This window comes from Osmia bicornis, chromosome 5, assembly GCF_907164935.1.
Source record: "Osmia bicornis bicornis chromosome 5, iOsmBic2.1, whole genome shotgun sequence".
NCBI lineage: Eukaryota > Metazoa > Arthropoda > Insecta > Hymenoptera > Megachilidae > Osmia > Osmia bicornis.
Genome location: NC_060220.1, coordinates 11094232 through 11115496, shown reverse-complemented (window position 1 = coordinate 11115496; position 21265 = coordinate 11094232). Strand labels below are relative to the sequence as shown.

The 21265-nt window shown below is 30.6% G+C and overlaps 3 protein-coding genes across 7 annotated transcripts; 2 read left to right on the top strand and 1 right to left on the bottom strand.

Moving 5' to 3' along the window:
• Positions 1–272: 272 nt before the first annotated feature.
• LOC114878639 (rho GTPase-activating protein 1) lies at positions 273–4515 on the top strand. 2 transcript variants are annotated; one of them, XM_029192669.2, is made up of 10 exons: positions 274–615; positions 1257–1364; positions 1580–1723; positions 1978–2158; positions 2235–2453; positions 2534–2632; positions 2708–2895; positions 2974–3174; positions 3247–3353; positions 3434–4515. In XM_029192669.2, the coding sequence occupies exons 1-10, from the start codon at positions 567–569 to the stop codon at positions 3605–3607; spliced, it is 1470 nt and encodes a 489-aa protein (XP_029048502.1). In that variant the 5' UTR covers positions 274–566; the 3' UTR covers positions 3608–4515. The 2 variants fall into 2 exon arrangements, with proteins under 2 accessions (XP_029048504.1, XP_029048502.1); XM_029192671.2 differs by lacking the exon at positions 1580–1723 and having other exon boundaries at positions 273–615.
• Positions 4516–5520: 1005 nt separating this feature from the next.
• Positions 5521–7872, bottom strand: LOC114878640 (ras-related protein Rab-21). The gene is made up of 4 exons (XM_029192672.2): positions 7276–7872; positions 6986–7153; positions 6795–6913; positions 5521–6732 (listed from the first exon to the last, which is right to left on the bottom strand). Exons 1-4 carry the CDS (start codon positions 7414–7416, stop codon positions 6492–6494), a joined length of 669 nt encoding a protein of 222 aa, XP_029048505.1. The 5' UTR covers positions 7417–7872; the 3' UTR covers positions 5521–6491.
• A 254-nt stretch (positions 7873–8126) lies between these two features.
• On the top strand, positions 8127–20835 carry LOC114878633 (SIN3-HDAC complex-associated factor). Of its 4 annotated transcripts, XM_029192661.2 has the most exons (9): positions 8127–8196; positions 8348–8437; positions 11971–12280; positions 12364–12492; positions 12571–12669; positions 12754–12907; positions 12991–13168; positions 13244–13409; positions 13497–20835. In XM_029192661.2, exons 5-9 carry the CDS (start codon positions 12596–12598, stop codon positions 14116–14118), a joined length of 1194 nt encoding a protein of 397 aa, XP_029048494.1. In that variant the 5' UTR covers positions 8127–8196; positions 8348–8437; positions 11971–12280; positions 12364–12492; positions 12571–12595; the 3' UTR covers positions 14119–20835. The 4 variants fall into 4 exon arrangements, with proteins under 4 accessions (XP_029048494.1, XP_029048498.1, XP_029048495.1 ...); XM_029192662.2 differs by lacking the exons at positions 8127–8196; positions 8348–8437 and adding an exon at positions 8627–8860; XM_029192665.2 differs by lacking the exons at positions 11971–12280; positions 12364–12492.
• The last annotated feature ends 430 nt before the right edge of the window (positions 20836–21265 follow it).

Genomic DNA, 21265 nt, shown 5'->3' with positions numbered 1-21265 from the left:
TTTTATATTTTTAGCGAGCGTCATTTGTATTACAAAGGTATAGTTCCCGCCAGGAGAGAATGTGCTCGTTCCGCGCATCTCAGCTAAGTTCAGAAGATGCCACCACCAATGAAATGCTTCTTTACCGCTTGTTTCTCATCTAGTAATCATATACATACATAGCGAACAAAAATACACGAGCAGCTAAAAGAAGAAAGAAATAAGGATATACTATGTAGAAGAGTATACTAAATAAAAAAGTCACTGGATATACACGCTCGACGCTCGGCAGAAGAGCGCTTACGCCATCATGTGTAAAATGAACGAAAGACGATTGTATACGACCGACCAATAGGAATCAGCATGAAGATATTCGTTAATCGAGCAGTGGGGAAAGGGAGTGACGAGTGACTACGAATTACAATTAGCGACACAACAAATGAAAGCGTGACGTGAATAGGCTGCTTTGCCATACCGCGTCAGGATAATGTCGTTCGAGAAGAAAAACGTTGTCCGATTGTAAATCAGGGTCCATAAAAGTCCCGTAATTGAATCCCGGCACTGTTTAATCGCGCAGTTGCCAGAAAATGGAAGCAGACTATCAACCGACGCTAAGCCCGACACGAACTTTGACAGGTGAGCCTTGTCGCGATTGTTGACGCTACCTTAGGTGTCAAATAAACGTCACGTCAAGTATAAATATCGTTGAAAACATCGTGATTGTAAATGTTCACCTGGCATGGACATATTTTTTTTTTGTTCGTTCTAGCGAGAAAAACATTTCACGATGGATCTCAGTCTGCTATGTGGAAATGCACATCGATAAGTGACGAATAATTCGCGTATTGACACGATAGTGCGTATTAATAATATTTCAAGTTCTGATCGTAACTTGATATAGTTATCTTACTTAGCTGAAATGCATACTGTAATAACGGTAGAAAATCTGTTGTTTTCTTGAGTTTTATTACTGTATATAGCGGTTTGTAAACACGGTTTAAAATGCTACGAAATATTTATTTGAAATAATACACCGTGTAATGCGATCGGAAAAAAATAAGAAACCGCGAGGTGTATTCGAGTCATCAATTTATTATGATATTTCTTATGCAAACTTATCTTTTAATTCTTACTTTAGTTACTTTTACGTATCTATTTATAAAAGCCAAAATCATTGATCAAGTAAAGAATTCCTTATGATCAGTGTAGTGTTCTGTGATTCATTGAAACATATTTGGTATAGTAAAATAATGCGCATACTTCTGTTTGTACGATAGCAATAGCTAATGACGTCGAAGACCCATACCCAAGTTTGTCAGATTATCATGATTATGAGCCCAACTTGGAGTTCGATGATACCGAGTTACAATCCACCTCAAATAATGGTAAGATACAAAAGCAAATTATTAGCTACAAACTATACAAAATAATTCATTATTTTCATCGTTACTGTTTCATTTATGAACACTGTGAATTCAAATCAATTACTTGTATTGCTATTATTTTTATTGTATTTACGTATAAATCCTTATTTTAAATTCAAATCTTAATAGTTTTCCATAATTATTGTAGAATATAATTAAAATAATCCATTTTGTAGCTGTACAGCTTTTAGAAGAAAAGTTGGATTTGATTAGCAGTGGTGCAGGTACTGGCATAGATTATTTGGAGAGTCCAGTAAGCGATGGGACAATTGAAGAAAACTTTGAAGAAGCTTTAGTAGATGCTCCAGTTATCGAATCTGGTGTGTGACCTTTTATCTTCTGTTAGTAGCCACTAAATGTCATGGCATTTGGGGCTTAGCAGGTGAATTATGTAGATCATTGTACAGTTTATTATTGCATGGTATAACAGCACACAGAAGCGAGGGTTACATGATTTTTCATTTATTCTTATTGAATTATTTTGTATGTATATTTTGTAAAAAAAATTTAAAAGAGCAAGAAAGAAAATGTTTAATAAGAAATTATTATGAAAACCATCTTTTGCAATGAGCAGCAGAGGATCTTGCTGCACTGGACGGTGAACTTGCGGATGAAGAAGATTATCTTGATATTGCAAGACATGGCATTGTAGAGGTGGTTGGTGATGATAGTGCTGGTCGTAAAATAATAGTAGTATCTGCGTGTAAATTACCTCCCGTAGGAAAAGAAACATTTAATCATGCTAAACTCTTAAGGTTTGTTCATATAAATAGATCTATTGGAGTTAAGTATTCTGATAATAAATTTTGTAATATTACAATTATTCAATAGGTATCTCACGCATACTTTAGACACCTTTGTAGAACAAGACTATAGTTTAATTTACTTTCACTATGGTCTTACCTCGAAAAACAAACCACCATTATCTTGGTTATGGCAAGCATATAAAGCTTTTGACAGAAAGTATAAAAAGAATTTAAAAGCTTTGTATTTAGTTCATCCAACCAACTTTATTAGAATTGTATGGCAAATATTTAAGCCAGCCATTAGGTAACTGATTTTCCGTTACTTTTAATTAAGGAATGCTTAGCTGAGACCATTATACTAAATATTATTTTATTTTAATTTAGTGCAAAGTTTGGTCGGAAGATGATGTATGTCAATTATTTAGAAGAATTAGCACAATACATTAATCTTGATCAGCTTATTATACCTCCTCAAGTAATAGAGTAAGCATTTTCTTTATAATTTTAATAATGATGATACACTTGTACTATTAATGAATTAATTATATTTTTTCTTAGACATAATGAACAGCTAATGTTAAAGAACAAAAAAAATTTACCAACAAGTCCACCTCAGAGTACGGTAACAACACCAGTTGGTACCACTCAATTTGGAGCAAGTCTCCCTTTTATTAAAGAAAATAATAATGGTGACCCTATACCAGCCATAGTGCGGCAATGTGTAGAATTTCTTGATACACCTGATGGTATGTGCAATCATTTTATAACTTATATGTATATCGCATTATAAAAACAATGATTAATACTTTTAATACCGTTTAAAGCATTAGAAACAGAAGGAATATTTAGAAGATCAGCTAATGTAGCAGTAATTAAAGAACTTCAGAGTCGTTGTAATCAAGGGTTACCTGTTGATTTCCAAGGAGATCCACATATAGCGGCAGTTCTTCTTAAAACGTTTCTTCGCGAATTAGATGAACCCCTTATGACATATGAATTATATGACGAAATAACACAATTTCAAGGTAAATATTAAACTTATAATTTATGTATGTATAATTTATGGATGTAAAAATATTTAAGTACTAATATTTTAGCTCTATCAAAAGATGAACGTCCAAGAAGGGTAAAAATATTAGTACTCGAAAAACTTCCGGAAGATAATTATCAGCTCTTAAAATATATTGTACAATTTTTATCTAGGGTAAGATATCATTATTTTAATAATTATTTTTTACCTTGAACAAATTATCATGTTACGATATAATACGTTATTTACAATAGGTAATGGATAGATGTGACTTAAACAAAATGACATCAAGTAATCTCGCTGTTGTATTTGGTCCAAATCTTGTCAGAGCTCCGCCATCACGTGGAATGTCGCTTTCCGCAATAGGTCCCATTAATCAATTCATAGATTTTTTATTTATTCATCAAGATAAAATATTTATTATTTAAAGAAAAAATATGCGTAGAACCGAATACTAAAGGCCTAATTTAAAACAGAATTAGTACTTTCTAATATATGTTTTAGATCAGAAGTCCTATAAATTTGGCTGCCGAGTTTGATATTGTATAAATTTACATAAAGCAACTTCGAAGAAAATTTTATAGGATTTTTAATGAAAAGTTCGACAAGTTTCTTGCGACTTTCATCTTATTGTTAGTGTACAAAACTAAGAAATTTCATTTATCAGTTTTACCCGAGACCTTTCATCTTAATATATACATAAAAAATGTTAAATCTCATTTATTAATTCTACATCTTCGGAGTCATATCAAACTTGTTGGAACTTAAATAACGAACGTAACAATTCGTGTGTAATATTAATATTTCATTATAACATCCGTACTTTGTTGATTAAAATATTTTTATATTCAAATATACAGATAGAGAAATATTTGCATACCTAAATAATGTCACAAATAGCACTTAGTTATACAGCTTGCACAAGATTTTAGTAAATTGATACGATAATTTCAGAATGAAAATATTAGGCACTGAAATAACTCTGGATACTTTATAATTTAAAAATGTATAAAGTTACGTGAAAATTAATGGTATACCAAAGATATGTGAAATTGTCATACAATTATTATAAAACGTAGGATTATTTAGGAATAAATATTACATAATAACTTATACTGGTAGAAGTATGATGTACAGGATGCCTTGCTCGCATAATTTTAACTTAAAGAGAAATGAACATGACAAGATTTATAGAAAGTCATAATGATTATATCTTGTTATAGTTGATTAGTATAGCCAAAGCGATATACGGTAATGAATTAGTAATTATTAATAGTATGTGGCATCCTTTGTATCGAAGTTGTGTATAATATACATACAGAAAAATTAATGCTAATGTATACAACTTTAGCCTTATTAAATGAAATTGTTCTTTTAACTATATAAATATTTAGAATCTTAACGAATTTTTTAAACTATCGCAATACACTACAAAATTAAATTTCAATTTATAATAAAATTTGTTGCTTTTACGGTAATCTCATATAACAAAATCTCTGTATGGTTAGCATGCTTATGTAATGTTTCGTCTATAATTTTAAAAGTTAACGGCAAACTATAAATTAACAAATTCATACAGAAAAAGATAATGATTATTTTTTAATTTAAGATAATAATGAAAAATTATTAAAGCTGTTATGTATTACTACGATAATTTAATAATTAGACTAAAATCAGTCAGGGTATTGTGTAATGTAATATTTAGCATATAATATCTGGTCTTACTTCAAAGGTGAAAGACTTACACTTATCTTTCTATCATCAAATTGTATCTCTGTACATTCTTTTAAATAGTCCTGCCATTATGGGTTTCTGGGATAAAATAGAGGCTAACTGCCTGATACATTATTTGTTCTAAAACAAGACTAACCCAGACCTATATAGAACTGATACAGTCCAATTACATTCCTTGTTATTATTGATATAGTTAAAGTACTGTAATAAAGAATAATTATTTATACAAAAACTAGGAATAATTAATGTGTCATAATATGTACGTTACACTATACTGATTTTTAATCATTCTTTTCGATATTTAAAATTTTTTATTTTCGAACATTCGTCGATAATTCATTCATAGATTTTTCGCTAGGATTGAAATAATGTTATAAAAAAATAGTGAATCATTCGGTGAAACATACTTATGTTGTTATCATAAATAGATGTGTGGATGTTTATAATCCATATATGTACCTGTGATAGAATAGAGATTATATTTTAGTCTTACAAATCTTATGCATGTAATTAGTAAATCATTTAAGTTGTAACTAATTATAAACTAATCTAAATTGTGAACTATCAAACAAAACATCTCCAAGAATAACATTATATTAAATATGTGTATATGTTAATTAACTTTTTATTAAAACACAATAGTATTTGAATATACATACGTTTATATGACAGAAATACATACATCTGTTAATTGTAATAAATCTTCTAGCTATATGACATATATGAATAACAAGATATTTGGTTTATGAGTCGACTGAGGCTCTATCAATGTAATGAAATATTAAAATACATAAAAATCAATTCCCAAAATATAATTAGTATTTCTTATCGCGCGCTAAGTTAAATTACTTAGGCTTTGTATTTATTCCTAGATCATCGTATTTTTCCGTTTAAGAAAAAAAATGAAATAGTAAAAATTTAATGACATAATGTGTAGCACGTCAGTCATTTCCTTTATAGTCTTTGTACAGTAAAATCACTAATATTAATATTTACATTGTTACATTGTTGGTTGATGCTGGTATATGAAATTACATTATTGGGAATTTTTTAGATGTTATAAGAATAATATTCGATTAAATCTTTTCGCGTGTATAAAATTTTCGCATTGTGGAAAATGTTCAGTAATTATAATTATAAAAGAATCAAGGTTTGTTGATGCTCATACTCCTATAAGAATGTTGCTTCTTTTTAGTACTGCAATATCATTCAACACTTATCAATTATTAATTTATTTAATACAACAAAATGTTATTTAAAAAAGAAAACAACCGTAATATATAAATATTTTATAAATATGAAATAACAATAGATAGTGGTCACTTAAACCATAAAGCTTAAATGGAGAACATATTTGGTTCAGTACTAAAATGTGGTAGTATTATTTTTTACATTGTACCAATGCAGCTGAAAGAAATTTCTTTATGCTATTTCATGATTATTAATCCAATCATTTGATGATTTTATCGAAAAAATCAATTTAAAAAAAATATAGTAGCCTATGAGATAGGCAATATACATATATATTATATATACATATTTAAAATTAGAACCAAGTTTAGAACAAGTATCTGAAAATTAAGATGCTTGTGAAGAACCACCGCAACAGGAACTTTTAGCATATTGTCTTTCTTCAGCCTCATCTTCAACTACAACAACATTACGGCGTGTACTATTTGTTCTAGTTAATGTAGACTTCTGTTCTGCTTCATCTGCATGTTGTATCATACGTTGTGTCAAGTCCAAAAACATTTCTTCAATATTTTGACTTAACTTGGCAGAAGTATGATAATGCATGGCTCCAACTTGTTTAGCATATCTGGTAATAAGATTTCATGTTACAAGAATTCTTATAACATCAAAGTAATAAAAAATACTTACTCTTCTGCTTCTTGAATGGAAACACTTCTGTTCTTTTCAAGATCTACTTTATTTCCTGCTATTGCTAAACAAATTTCACTGCCTAACATTTTCTTGAGTTCTTTAACCCAATTTTTTACCTACAAAATCAATATTAATGCGAATGATAAATGGATAAAGGAACAATTTAAAAAAAAAATGTAATTATTTACCTTTTGAAATGTATCTTCATCTGTGATATCGTAAACTAAAATGGCACCATTAGACATTCTATAATAGATTGGTCCTAATGCATGAAATTTTTCTTGACCAGCCGTGTCCCATATCGCTAAATTTACTTTTTTACCATTGACAGTTAGTTTCTTATTTAAAAATGAAGCCTAAGGAATAAAACTTTCAATGTAATTTGATAAAAGTTACAACCATAATAGAAATAAGCTAAATTTCTGATATAAAGCAGAAAGATAAAAGCATAAACAGGAAAAATGTAAACATATCTTACCTGTAGCGTGCTGATATGTTTATCATTAAATTTTCCATCAACATAACGCAATGCAACTGAAGTTTTTCCAACGCATCCTTCACCAAGTAAAACTACTTTAAAATTATAACCATTACCAGTGCTACTAACTGAACTGGCCATAATTTAAGTAACTACTGTATATACTTAGATGATAATATTATTTTTAATTGTGTAGAATACTTGGTGATAATAGAATTTATAAGGTATATTGGCAAGTATCAATCATAACGACTTAAAACTGTCATAAACGTATTGCGATATCTACTTGCACTTTTATGTTCACCGAACAACGTCAAAATGAAACAATCAGCTGTTTTCATTTCAATGACCACCTAACAAACAAAAAAGTAAAAACATCTATTCTTGTTTCAAAGATATTGCCGATAGATGGCAAATCATGAGTATTTGTTAAGTATTCGTTCTCGTGAACCGAAGTTTAAAAGATGTTATTAAACTTCTAACATAAATTTCTGCTAACTAAAAATGCGACAAATAATTTACGTTTAGTCTACTCGACGTAACATTATAAAAGGAAAATTCTTTGTAGCGAACATCCATAGAACTTATCTTCCATCTATAAAATTTAAAAAATGTATATCTATTACGCATAATTTCTTTTTCATTGTGTACGTTAATCACGAAGGTGGCGCTACCTTCACTGTTACTAAGCTACCGCAATTTTATTCGAATTACTCTGACAGAAAGCATTTTCCTGTTGGGATCAGTAATTTTATCATACACATACGGATTTATAAGTTAATCTTTAATAAAAATACATGTTTTAGTTGTATTTCTATCTTAAGACATCAGTATTTTTACTATTTCAGAACTCTAGTGGTACTTGATCGAACTGATGTCCAGCAAAAATCAAATCCTTCGCCGGAAGTCAAACTTGTACAAGTAAGAGGAAATATATATTTCAAATTTCTTATATCATTAAAGCAGGATCAAATACAACGTATATTAATATTTTAATTAAAAATGTATTTATTTGGAATTAAAAATCAATAATGATACATAATAATAATAATTTCTTATCCGGTGCTTACAGATGCTCGTTTGATTAGTGTAAGCAACAGAGCCAGCGCTGTGAGCCTGCGCAAAGGAGTTCTCAAATCTGGCCGTCACCTGTATTGAAAAGGTAAGTGACTCGCTGTCATTAATCTCATCATCTTCATATAAATATCGTAAGCACGTGTCACAAAAATACGACGTATTAATAACGCGACATGTTGTCAGCAGCATGGTAGATTGTCACGTGAAATTACTCACGTGTTTCGCATAAATATGTTCCGAGATGTCAGCGTCTTCGGCTCCGGGGTCAGAATCTACCAGGCTGCTGTATCATTGCCCGATACGTTTACTTTTCATTCCGACCTATTCGTTCGTTGTTCTCTTAATCTGTCCTCATCGTACGTTATTATAATCGTTGATATTTCATTGGTTTATGTCAAGTGTAGTGAGAAACTTTCACCAGATCGTAAGGTACCGCGTACCTTCATGGATTTTTCATTGTCGGCACTCGTCGTTGCATTGACAGAACATGGAATAACGCACAGAAAAGGTGTTAATTTATGATCGTGTATAAATCTAGCGGTTGTTACGTGTTATTCATTTTTCGGATCAACAATGATTCCCGCGTTTTACCTGCGCGGTGCTCCACTTGGCAAGTAGACTTGTTTGTTTGTGCGTGCCGTATCATCTGTCATGGCGTGCCCGCTTGTGGCGGGTATCATATCGCTGACTTTTCTCGTTGTTGTTCTCGCTAGACACATGTCAGTTAGTGTTGTCACATGGGTTGTTTGAGAGGAATCGTTTGAATATTTTCTGAAATATACGTCGGAAAGAATATTATGATCAATCGATATTTCGTGTGGACATACTGTGCATTTATCGGGACGGGGTTGGTTAGAATAGTGGGAAGGGAAGGAATCAACGATGGCGGCGGCTGTATTGTGCCACGCGCCATGTCGATCTCTTGCTCGCGCACGTCCTTCGTTCGGTGCACCACGTTTGTCTGTAGATTTCTTTTTTTGTCTTCGTGAAAATGGCACACGACCTGTCGTGAGTGATCTTCGGTAGGGGCCCAACATGTTTGAAAAGGGAATCCCACGTTGAATCTTATGTATGCTCTGAAAATTGATAGGTTCTCTTACCTCCGATTAAATTAAAAAAATGGACATAAGACATTTTTTAAATTAAACCATAATCTTTAAGCTGATATACAATTACATTTTTTTGTATTAAAAAACATGATTTTCTGATTCCTTTTTATCTTTTAACTGACAGTATAGTATTTTTTTATATATTTTCAATAATATAATTTTCATCCACATGAAATGGTAATGACGTAATAATAAAACTTTGATAATTTAGAAATATTCAAGTAAATGTAAACATATTTTAACATACGCGATACTCTATTTAACGTTTTGATGCATATGTTACGTGACATGTTTTATATCGGTTAGGATATAATTTTTAATAATCAATTTTGGTAACTATAAGAAGTAATAATTTGGCAAGGTTATAATCCGAGACGTTCAACGTTTAGAAAATCTGGTCGGATATACAGTTAATTGTAGCAGTTTTTATATTTCTAAGCTAACGTGTCTCAAAGGTAAAGAAACGTGTCTTGATATTTTTATTGTGACCAAAATACCGGAACCTGTTTTATCATAATGTAGGTCATCTCGATCAGATACTTGCGACATCGTTAAGCATCGCCTTAACAAAATTAAAGTCTCTCAGGTTCGAGTAATTGTATTGTTAGGTGCAATCTTATTCGTTGTTTACTTATTGCATGTCGAATCCAATACTATCTGTACGATAATTTATATAGAAATGTATATAATCTCGTGACATGCATTTACATGGAGGGATGGTACCTTCTATTTTTAAAACTGAAGCCACTGTAAAAGTGAGAACGAAAGTTGAACTACTAAGTTAGCGTGTCAGGGACACGTTGTTTGAATATCGTGCATTTTGTTTGTCATTTTTATTCCTTTAGGAGTATCTAATATGAATTAATTCAAAATCATTTTTTTTTTTTTTTTTTTTAATTAGTATTAATAATGTCAGTTTTTTATTATTGTAAATTTGGAAACATTGATATATTCATTCCAATTGCCATAAATACATAATTTATGATGTAATGAAAAATTATGATACATTTTCATTGATTGATGTTAATTAAATTTCGACTGAATATTGATATTTAATTTACAAACATACGCAAAATGTTTTGAGTACCATTTAACATGCGTGCAGTGGGGGTCAGAGATCTGAGTCGTATCGGGATGAAGAGGCAACCGATCAACAAACCACGTGGCAACATCGCTATACCCTCCTCTTTTTCCCCTCCCCTCCTATCCTGTTGTCTGATGTCCCTTACATCGTCCCCCACTATAATCATCGACTGCAACGAGGCGAAAGCGCATTTACATTTTTTTGCGTACAGTACGTTGCAACATTCTTGCTTTGTGGTTTGAACTACCGATGGCGCCACTCCCAGAACGAGTAAAAAATATGTCGTGCATTGAGCCTAAGTAAGAAAGATGTTAGTATGCAGGACTGGGGATCACACGTCGCGAGGGTTTCATTATATTTATACTTACTTAATAACAAATTAAATTTATTGTATTTCTTAAATGGATCTTTTTTTTTATAAGTTCTACTTTACTAGTAAGATTTGATTTTAATCAAATGATTTTGTATCTTTTTTAATTAATATTTTAAATGCAAGGGAACTTATACAGAGTAGATAATATTATGTCAGGGGTGGATGATGCTAGGTCAACGGTACTTCGATTGTAATCCTTGAAAACGTATTACACTTCTGAGTAAAATCATCCTTGAGAAAGACAAGGACGAATAAGTAGTATACAGAGCAAATTCGGCGTATTGAAGGAAAACTGGTTTACTTCCACGCGTTGCACTTACTATGTACTATGTCGATTTTATATGTACTAAAACGATATCGCTGAAATAAAACACATCTCCGTGTTGAAAATTTTCATTGAATGTTCTGTATAATATGTTTTATCGGGGCTGAAGATACTGATAATAAATTACAGAAATGAAAAGCACACAAAATAATCATATTTTGGGCTATTTTAATCTTCATCATATTAGGAGCGCATTGCACTTTGTTGTGGTTTCACGCTTCCTATTTTTAGACCTATGTTTTGTCGACACGCCGTAGCTTTTTATTCCTCCGTCTACTTCTTTAAGATTGCTATCAATCTCGTCTTTTTTTTTTAACATCAGAATTCCCTTAAATATAATAGTTAATTATTGTTAAATTTACAAGTTGTAATTGATGTAAACAATTGTTCAATCAATTACACTTGACACTTAAAAAGTTTATATCACGCGTGTACAAAGACGTAAATCATTAATATTGATCTTTTATTTATATACTTAATAATATTGTAAATATGTTTACATTGTAATAATCATATAATTTATTTGATAATAATGAACGCATATAGTACAAGAGAACTATTAACTTGCTGGAGACTATATCTTTCAATTACACTGATAAATTTGGTGCAGATATTAAGCATTCGTGATATGTATCATAAGTGACAACGATATTTTGTGATTTTCTATATGTAGAAAGAAGCATTTGTAAAGTGTCGATTTCCTTTAGCACGTTGTTTTTCTTTGCAGTTTTATCGTGTAATATAAAGTGGGGATTCGTGAGATTATGGACGCCCCCTAGTAGCGTGCGTGCGTCACAGCGCGTAGCGTCTTGCACGTATACAGTGTCAAGTTGAAATCGCGGTGTTAGTTACAGAAAGTGGCAACGAATCGATGTAAACAAGTATACATAATAAAGATGGTGACGATCAGTGATTTTTTCGTCATGACATATTATCGCGATTAAACTTTTTAATATGATTTTTACATACTATACGGACAGAACGGAGATAATTTCGACTACTGTCACGATCATCGAAACATGCTGTTTTCAGTGAAGGTACATTACACCCAGGACGTGTTTTAAAACATACGGTTGACGAACATTTTATTTCTGTCGCTATATGGAATTCTTCTTTGTAGGTGCTTACTTACAATTGTAAACGTAAAGATATAATAAATTCTGATAAAAAATATTGGAATGAATTTGGTTGGAATAAACTTTTATTGGTTTATTTATGAATTTCTTATCATGTGATATGATTTCTTTATGTAAGGTTTTTTGAGATTTTAATGTGGTACATAATCTTTATTTAAAAAATGTTATTTCATTGTTTTCTTCCTTTACAGAAGCAGTGTCAAAATAACGCGCAAAATGTTTAGTTTTCATAAGCCAAAGGTGTATCGATCTAGCACTGGATGCTGCATTTGTAAAGCAAAATCTAGCAGGTTGGTCATTTAGCAATTGTAGTAGATAGAAAATATTATTTTATGAATTAAATGTTTTATAACACGATTGTTTTATCCGTGCAGCTCGAGATTTACAGACAGTAAAAAATATGAGGATGATTTTATAGAATGTTTCCAACTTGAAGAAAGAAGAACTGGAGAAATTTGTAATGCATGTGTACTCCTTGTAAAAAGATGGAAAAAATTGCCTGCAGGAAGTAATCGCAATTGGAGACATGTAAATAACTATACTTGCATTAAAATTTTGTATGAATTAACTAAACAATAATTGTGAGTAAATACATATTTTATATTCTTCAGGTTGTTGATGCACGTGCAGGACCTGGTATCAAGTCGCTAACAAAATTTAAATCAAAAAATAAAAAGAAGATAAAAGACTTACCAGAAAAGTTTGAGAAGATTATGAAAAAGAAACACATGTATTTGAAAACAGATAGGGATAGGGAACAGAGTCCTGCAATGAGTGATGATTTAACAGGTTAGCGTATAATCTTTAAGTTAAAAATTGTAAAAATATTAAAACATTAATTTTCTTTTTTTCTTTTTCATGTAGAGGACTATTTGCATGGGGATGGCAGTAAAGGTTCAAGTCGAGCTGGTAGTCCTGTAGGTAGTGATGATATTCCAGTCACTGAAAAACCTATGGATATGCAGGATGATACGGAATCAAAGGATGACTTAACTGTTAATGGTTTTATTGATTTAACATACTTTAAAAGGTTAGCTGTTTGTATGAGTTATTATAAGATCAATGATTTACAAGGCACACCTATTACTTCAGTATAAACATTATTTTACTTTTGTAGGGAGATTATTTGTTGTGGAACAATATTTAAAGGTCCATATGGAGAAGTTATAGTGGACCCATCATTAATAAAGCCTTGTATTGGTTGTATAGCAAGGCAACAACGACAACAACAAACAAATGCATTAGGTTGTAGCCCTGTGCATAGTTCTGCATCAGCCAGTCCTGTTCATAGTTCTGCGTCTGCTAGTCCTGCCCATAGCGTAGAGTCTGGTACAGAGGCAACAGTCTCTAAACAAACAAGTAAGACGTTTAGTGACTCATCTTCAGATTCTGGCTACGATGAATCCTCCAACCAAGGAGTTGGCGAGAGTAAGATAACCAAAATCATTCAAAATACAAGTGCTACTGTAAAGCCAGCAGTTAAGATACAACCATTAAAAAGTGTTCAATTAAAAGCTATACCAGTATCGGAAGCTGTCAGGTTAAAAACGGATGTGCCAATTAAATTGGTACCTATTAAACAAATTGATCAACTGTCTTGTAAGCCATTATCTTTAGTTTCTTCTGCTAATGTTACTTTAGGCAGTAGTACTTCACACTCCATTGTTACCGTCCCGACTAATCCGCTCGTCGATTTTGCCATGCACGCAGCCTCCTCCAGGCAATCAGTCTCTAATTAATGTCAGTCTCTCATAGAATTTTAATTTATTTTTTTCTTATGTAGTTAGATGTATAATGCGATGCAAAATTGTGTGTTATGTATGCTACTATTACCGTCCCAGATAAGAAAGGCTCTGGATAAGAGTGTTTAAGTTTTATCATATCGAGTACAGAGAGTTTATAATGTTATGAATGGTAAAAGAAATGAAATCTTGTAATTAGAATAACTGTTATAAGGTGTAAGTAGAGAGATGGTGCTCTGAGGGAAGGTTACATAGGATTCATGTCCTCAATCGTTGATTGTTGGAAGGAATATATATATAATTATATACCATATATTGTCTTTATGGACGTGAATTCTAAAAGCGTACTCCAATATCTGTTAGGTAATTTAAAAAAAAGATAAACGATGAAAGAGCACAGTTTTTCTACTGAATAACCGTTTGTAGCATATATAGAATACTTATAAACTGCCATGAACATCATAATTATTAACTCTCCACAGACAATTCCAACATGTGGACAGTTTCCAATTATTTTTTAAGTATAATAATTAGCTATGTACATCAAAATACTGTGATGACATTTTAATGTAACATGAGATATAAGATTATTATTCAACGAATGGCAGTTTATAGGATTTTCGTCCTAAACATTAGTTAATGTACCTTTATGGTATAAAAAGATTTCTTATCCATAGCTTTTCGTTTTCTGGACTATTTACTATTGCAATTGTATATGTGAATATTTGTATAGAAGTTCCAAGATGCCAATCACTTTCTTCAAACATTTGGGTCCAAAAATTAAAAAGAAAAAAAATTCATTTAGGGTCATGATAGCTACATTGTACCAGAGGCATTTGATATGATCTATGCAATGGTCCATGACGTTAAAATTAAGTAATTCAACTTAAGAGACGAATGTGTTCAGGTACTGTAAATCCTGGCCCCGTTAATAGCAATAATATGAAAAGTAATTTTACGATTAAAATAAATGAAGTCTGTTGAATAGCATCATATCACTATGATGATATATTTAGACAGTATTATTAGAGAGAGAAATTGAATGAGAATGTGGCAATCAGATTGGCAAACTGGACCAGCAAACTTTGTTATAATATTTCAGGGTGACTGCAGCATTAATGTAAAAAACAGATAAATAGCGGTTTATTGACATACATATAACATAAGTGTAATTCTAAATAAGTGAAAACTGTTAGTTCCTAGTTTTCAGAGATGGGCACATGACAGAACAAAAGCACACAAAAGTACCTGTTGGAAGCAGATTACTGTGATGATTGGATTATTCGCTTCAACTTTTATTTTCTGTCCACATATAATTTAACACGCACAAAACATTGTCCAAATTTTAACTACATTATATACGTATTTATGTGTTTGCAACAAGCCCAGGAGTGATCCACAACATTTTAGGACCATATTCTATGAGATGCATTTCAAGTAACATTTAAAAAATAATATCAATTCTGCATGTACCATTCAAATAATTTTAATGATAAAGCCAAAGAGGTGTGAAAGATATGCATTTATTTTATATATTAGGGTCAGACAATTTGGTCAATAATACAGATTTTTTTATTAAAATATAATATCTAACTGTGAAATTGAAATTTAAAAAGTTATGAGCGTGCAATACATTGTATTTTATATAATATTGTGCATGATACAAAGTTTTTAATCTTAATTAGCGAAAATAGAGATTTTTGACGATAAATTTAATATAGATAATGTACTGAACTTCAAGATTTCTTTACTTCTGGGATATTGGCAATTCTTCTAGTAAATTTTCACTCGCACAGGCATTTAATTTGAAATGCCATAATTGTTGCCCATCTGGCTTAAGCTCATTGACAATCGTTATGTAACAAGGAAACTATAACAGTTTTTCATACGGAATCAAACATCGAAATAACAATTTGTCTAAGGACAACGTTAACCACCTTGTCCTTCTACAAATTTCAATTGTATATTTCTTTGGTCTAGGAGACTTCATGATCTCTTTACTGTGAATATTAATAACTACGTTTTTGTTGTAACTCACACGTTATGATTTATATATAATAATTAATATATGTCAAGGATAAAGGTTGGATCATAGTGTCATAACTTAGCATTATACCGTGTAAGGATTGCATTTCTTCTTTTTTTTTTTTTTTGTTTCTTGGAACGTTGAGAATTTTTCAACTTGAAAGGCTCAAATTACAATTAAGATTTCTAGAGTATACTAGTTCAGCGCATAGCTAATATATACAATTTTTTAAACAACATTTATAACTTTCTATGATCCTTCCTTAGATAAAAAAGAATATAAGAAATATTTGTTTAACTTATTTATTTTGTAAGTTTATTTACTTGCAATATATGCTATTCCTTTTCTACATAAATTTATATATATATATTTTTATACAAATTAATCTTTGCTTTTTATGAAATAAACTTTTCTGTAACACTTCTAGAAAAGAAGGACACTGTTAGGAACATTTATGATTCCATGTCAATCTGCTGGTAATATTCAATGAATTATTTATTTTCAATTAGTTTATATATACGTGTATATATATATATATATTTATATATATATATATATATATAAACTAACAAAAGTGTGTGAATATTAGTCTATTGAGTTTCTTTACATTTTAAAAAAGAAAAAAAATTATAAATGGTGCCCACAGATTGATTAGGCACTGTATATGTATTGAGATAAGCTTACATAAGGAAATTTTGTAATGAATACAAAAGTAGTCTCAATATTCAAAGTAACATGATTGCGTGATACATAAGGAATACAAAACAATTTCGTGTGTTTTTAAATGAAGAGAGAAAAGAGGATAATAGATTAAAAACTTTATTAATGAAAGAAGGATATATATATATATATATATATATTGTACGTGCAGCTATCAAAAGTAACGTTACATAGGAATATTGTAAACGGCTGCGAAGTAACATCAAATTATATTACATAAATATGGAGACATTATGTTAGAATTAAGAAGCGTATGTCGTTTATAGTATATACAACATATTAGAACGTCCTTTAGGAGAACGAAGTTGAATAAAAACGTAATTGCAATTCCCGTGCATATTGCATTCATGTAACTTGAATTTGATATTTTTTTGTAAGAAAAAAGAGAAGGTACAATACAATTGAGATACATTTCTCATCTACTGATGAATCTTGAAGAGATACAAATTTTAGATAAAGTACAATTTGTAAGATTTATTGAAATGTTTAGAACGAATTGAGACAGACAGAGAATGGTATACTTGAAAATGTATTCATCAGTCTTCCAAAAGACTTTTATTATGGGAAACTAAACACCAATTTAATCTTTCAAATATTCATTCTGATGTTCAAGTCTCAATCAAAATTATTGTAAACGTTTAACAGGCTGAATTGTGAGACTGAAAATTATTGATGAACATTTTTCTTTCATTTCAGTGAATCTTGCAAAACTTTTGTACAATTATTTTAAGGAAATGGAAGCATCACATAAGATTTTATCGATAGAAGGATTTAAGGAGGAAAGTTTTTATAAAAAGGAAGGAAAAATTAAAGCGCCGGTGGTAGACATTGATGATTTTTTATGTAACAAAGTTTTATTACTTGTATATATATATATATATATACCATACACACACACACACACACATACGTCAAAATCAATGACATACAATGCATCGTTTGAATACGTCAAAAGTGTTGAAAAAATATTGTTGTAAGGTACACTGAATGTGGGTGCAAAGAAGATGGAAGATTTTTTGAAAAGACGCGTGAATTTGGCGAATCGTATCGGCTGTCGAATAGCATTTTCTCAATTTCATCATCACGAGATGTCCCTTGGTAATGAAAATTATTGACTGACTGAGAGAGAGAGCGAGAGAGATAGAAAAAGAGTTAAGAAAATGGTGCAAGTATTTTACTACAGTGACCTGGCAGATTCCGATATTTAAATATTTTGCGATGAAGAAAAGAGAATATTCTCTGCAAGCTTTTTGTTCTTTTTTAATAACCGAAAAAGAATTCAAACGATTCTTCGAATGCGTCTGACAAGAAATGTATAATTGTTGTTTTTTTTTAACGATGATTCTGTAACATTTGAAACAGTTCATCGTTGCATTTAATATATAGTATGTATGCGAAATACTGGTGCGATAATTCAAACTCGGAGAAATACGCAGAATACTTTTATTCCTTTTCTTCTGTTTTATTTTTTGTGTTTTGTTTTTTTAATTTAATAAGTTTCGTTGTACGATACCTGTATCACGTTAGATTCGTTTGAATTCATGTTAAAGTAAATTTAAAAAAAAAAAGAGACAGATTAAGAAAGGGAGTGGCACGATTTTGTAAAATGATATGACACGAATAGTGATTCATGTAAAATATGTAACACCTTACCTTGTAGATGAAATGAATTTAATTTTATAATTTAATAATGATGAAAAATTGAAAGGAGTAATCCACATGATTATGGATCTCTTGTAACATACTACGAATTGTATTATTTCAAATTGTAAAGACTTATTAAACGGTCTTGATTGACTTAGGTAAGGTGTTAATTTTGTATGATGAATGATTTAACGAATTGCGATTTGTATCGGACAGTAAACAAAGGGAAAGATTTTTTACATCAATTAATTAAAGATATAAACGATTGTGAGACTGATTGATGTATTTAGCGGATAACTTTTGTTTACATACAACTATTAGAGATAGGCGAGGATATATTGTATCATTCGTGCATATACTAATGAAATTCTAACTTGATAATGATAAGGAACGATGACTGCCGCAACAAATATATCTCGTTATCGCAATGATTATATATTATATATAAATATCATATGAAATATTTGTATATACATATTGTATGTTAAATTTAGGCTTAACACACAGCAATTCCAATCATTTGTACAATGATCGTGAAAACTATTATGTTGATCAATTGCCCCATGGCTCGTTTTTCATTCGAACGAATCGCAATCGACGGGGCAATAGATTTTACTATTTGAAAGGAACAAATATACCATTTTTCTTCGCTATGTACAACTTTGTAATAAAACAGTTTACTCATAAGCAATCTGTCAGTCACGATAAAATTCGTACGATCAACGCGAGATAATCATCAACCCTTTCGTTACTGAAAGATGACAATAGTCACCTGTTATTTAGTGCTTACTATCCACTAAGGATGACTATAGTCATTTTTCTATGAAAAAAGTAATTGAATACGATAGAATGGAACGATTAAAGTAGGATAAAATTAATAGACTAGAATTTGTACTGATATAAGTCACGCAATTCTACGTGATAAGTCAAAAGAATTTTAATCAAGTTCTTTGATGTAGCGAAGGGGTTCACACGTTGACTGCCACGGACGGGGTCACCAGTGTCTAATACCACGGACTTAATTCGAGTACTGTTTAACATAATGTAGCAAATAGAAAGTTTAAATTCTAAAATTGAGTTATTGTATTCTTAATACCTGTCTGGCTGGTAAGGTGTTAATGATTCTTATAATAATATGTCGTACTACGTATGGTTATTTTCATTGTGGCAGTCAGCGTGTTAATATTATCCATCAGATCGCTTTTCCTTTCTTTTTCTATAGGAAATTGTACATTAAACATAGTATCCTAGAAAGATTGTATAATTTCAAAAATGTTTAATTCTCTATGCTAAAAAAAAATGCCAATTCCTTTTTATTTATTTTAGCATAGAGAATTTATAGTTTTCAGATTATAACTTTCTTGAGACTCGTCGTATATTTTCTTTTCCTTCTTTTTATAAATGCACATATAAAATACGAATTTTACAAAATATAAAAAAAAAAATCGACAAATCAACACCAATCGTGAATTAGATTTTGTACTGTATATTATAGAGAAGGAAGAAAAAAGAATATGTACATCTAATATATTATATATATATATACACACATACACGTATAAAAAAAGTCTGTGAGATACCAAATTTTGATAGATAAATAACGTAAACCGTATATATGTATACATAGACATATTTAAGGGGGTGCGCGCAATGTCTTTTTAGAAAATGTATTTCTGATCTTTTATGTTTTTTTTTTCTGCTTTTTACGGATTTACGAGAAACGAATCTACTATTATTAATTATTATTACGTCTTTGCTGTTCTGCTGTGATGATTAGTCAGTACGACGTATTTAAACTGTTTTTAAGAAAAAGGCTTCATCAAGTTCGCTCGAAGCTGAAGAGAATTCGCTATTGCGGGGATTCTCAAAGTTAATTTAACGAGTAATCAAGTAGGATGTATATTATTTAATTAGAGGTCGCGAAAGATAGCGAGAGGATTATTTAAAAAACATTGCGTCGAAGCATTTTGCATTTGTACTTTGGACACGTTTTATTGTCGTTAATCTTTTAAGACTAAATTGAGCAGCTCTTTTTTTTTCCTTCAATCTTCCAATATGGAAACTTCTTTTTTTTCTTATAGGTAATAAGCGTGTAAAATTAAACGATGTTCGTGGTTGAAGAAAAAATTATAAAAGTGCAATTAAAACACTGTGGTAAAAATGTATTTCCTTAAGATCGAGACGTGAACAATTGAATAGTGAACGAAAGTGCAAAATGCTTAACTCGAAATATTAGATATAAATCCATACTGAAAGCTTTTTTTGTAGACATTATTTGTATTCAGACTTACTTAATCTTAATAAAGAAAAAAGAACAGAAGAAACCGTGAAAACTTATAATTAAACAAAAAGCAAAATTTGAATAATTGAAAAAATTATTCTGGTTAGGAAAACGGTAACAGGTAGTTTGAGAAACCCTGCTCTACCGAATGAAGTGTTTACAATATATTTTCCTTTCAGTCATTAATTTTATATTATTCATACAGATCAGACGGCAATGGACGTCTTCGTAACGTGTAAGTCTTCACAAAGTGGAATCAAAGCCAAACGCGATTTTATAATAAAACGATGAGATACAATATACATACACGCAATAATTAAGTACACTGGCGTAACATTGTCAAATGGCCAAACTTTCACTCAATATATTTCTTTTCCTGATACAGTAACTATAAGTAAACGCAATAAGATCTATACGTACCAATAGCGATATAAGAAGCACATGTTACTATTATTACTTTAAAAACAATAGCA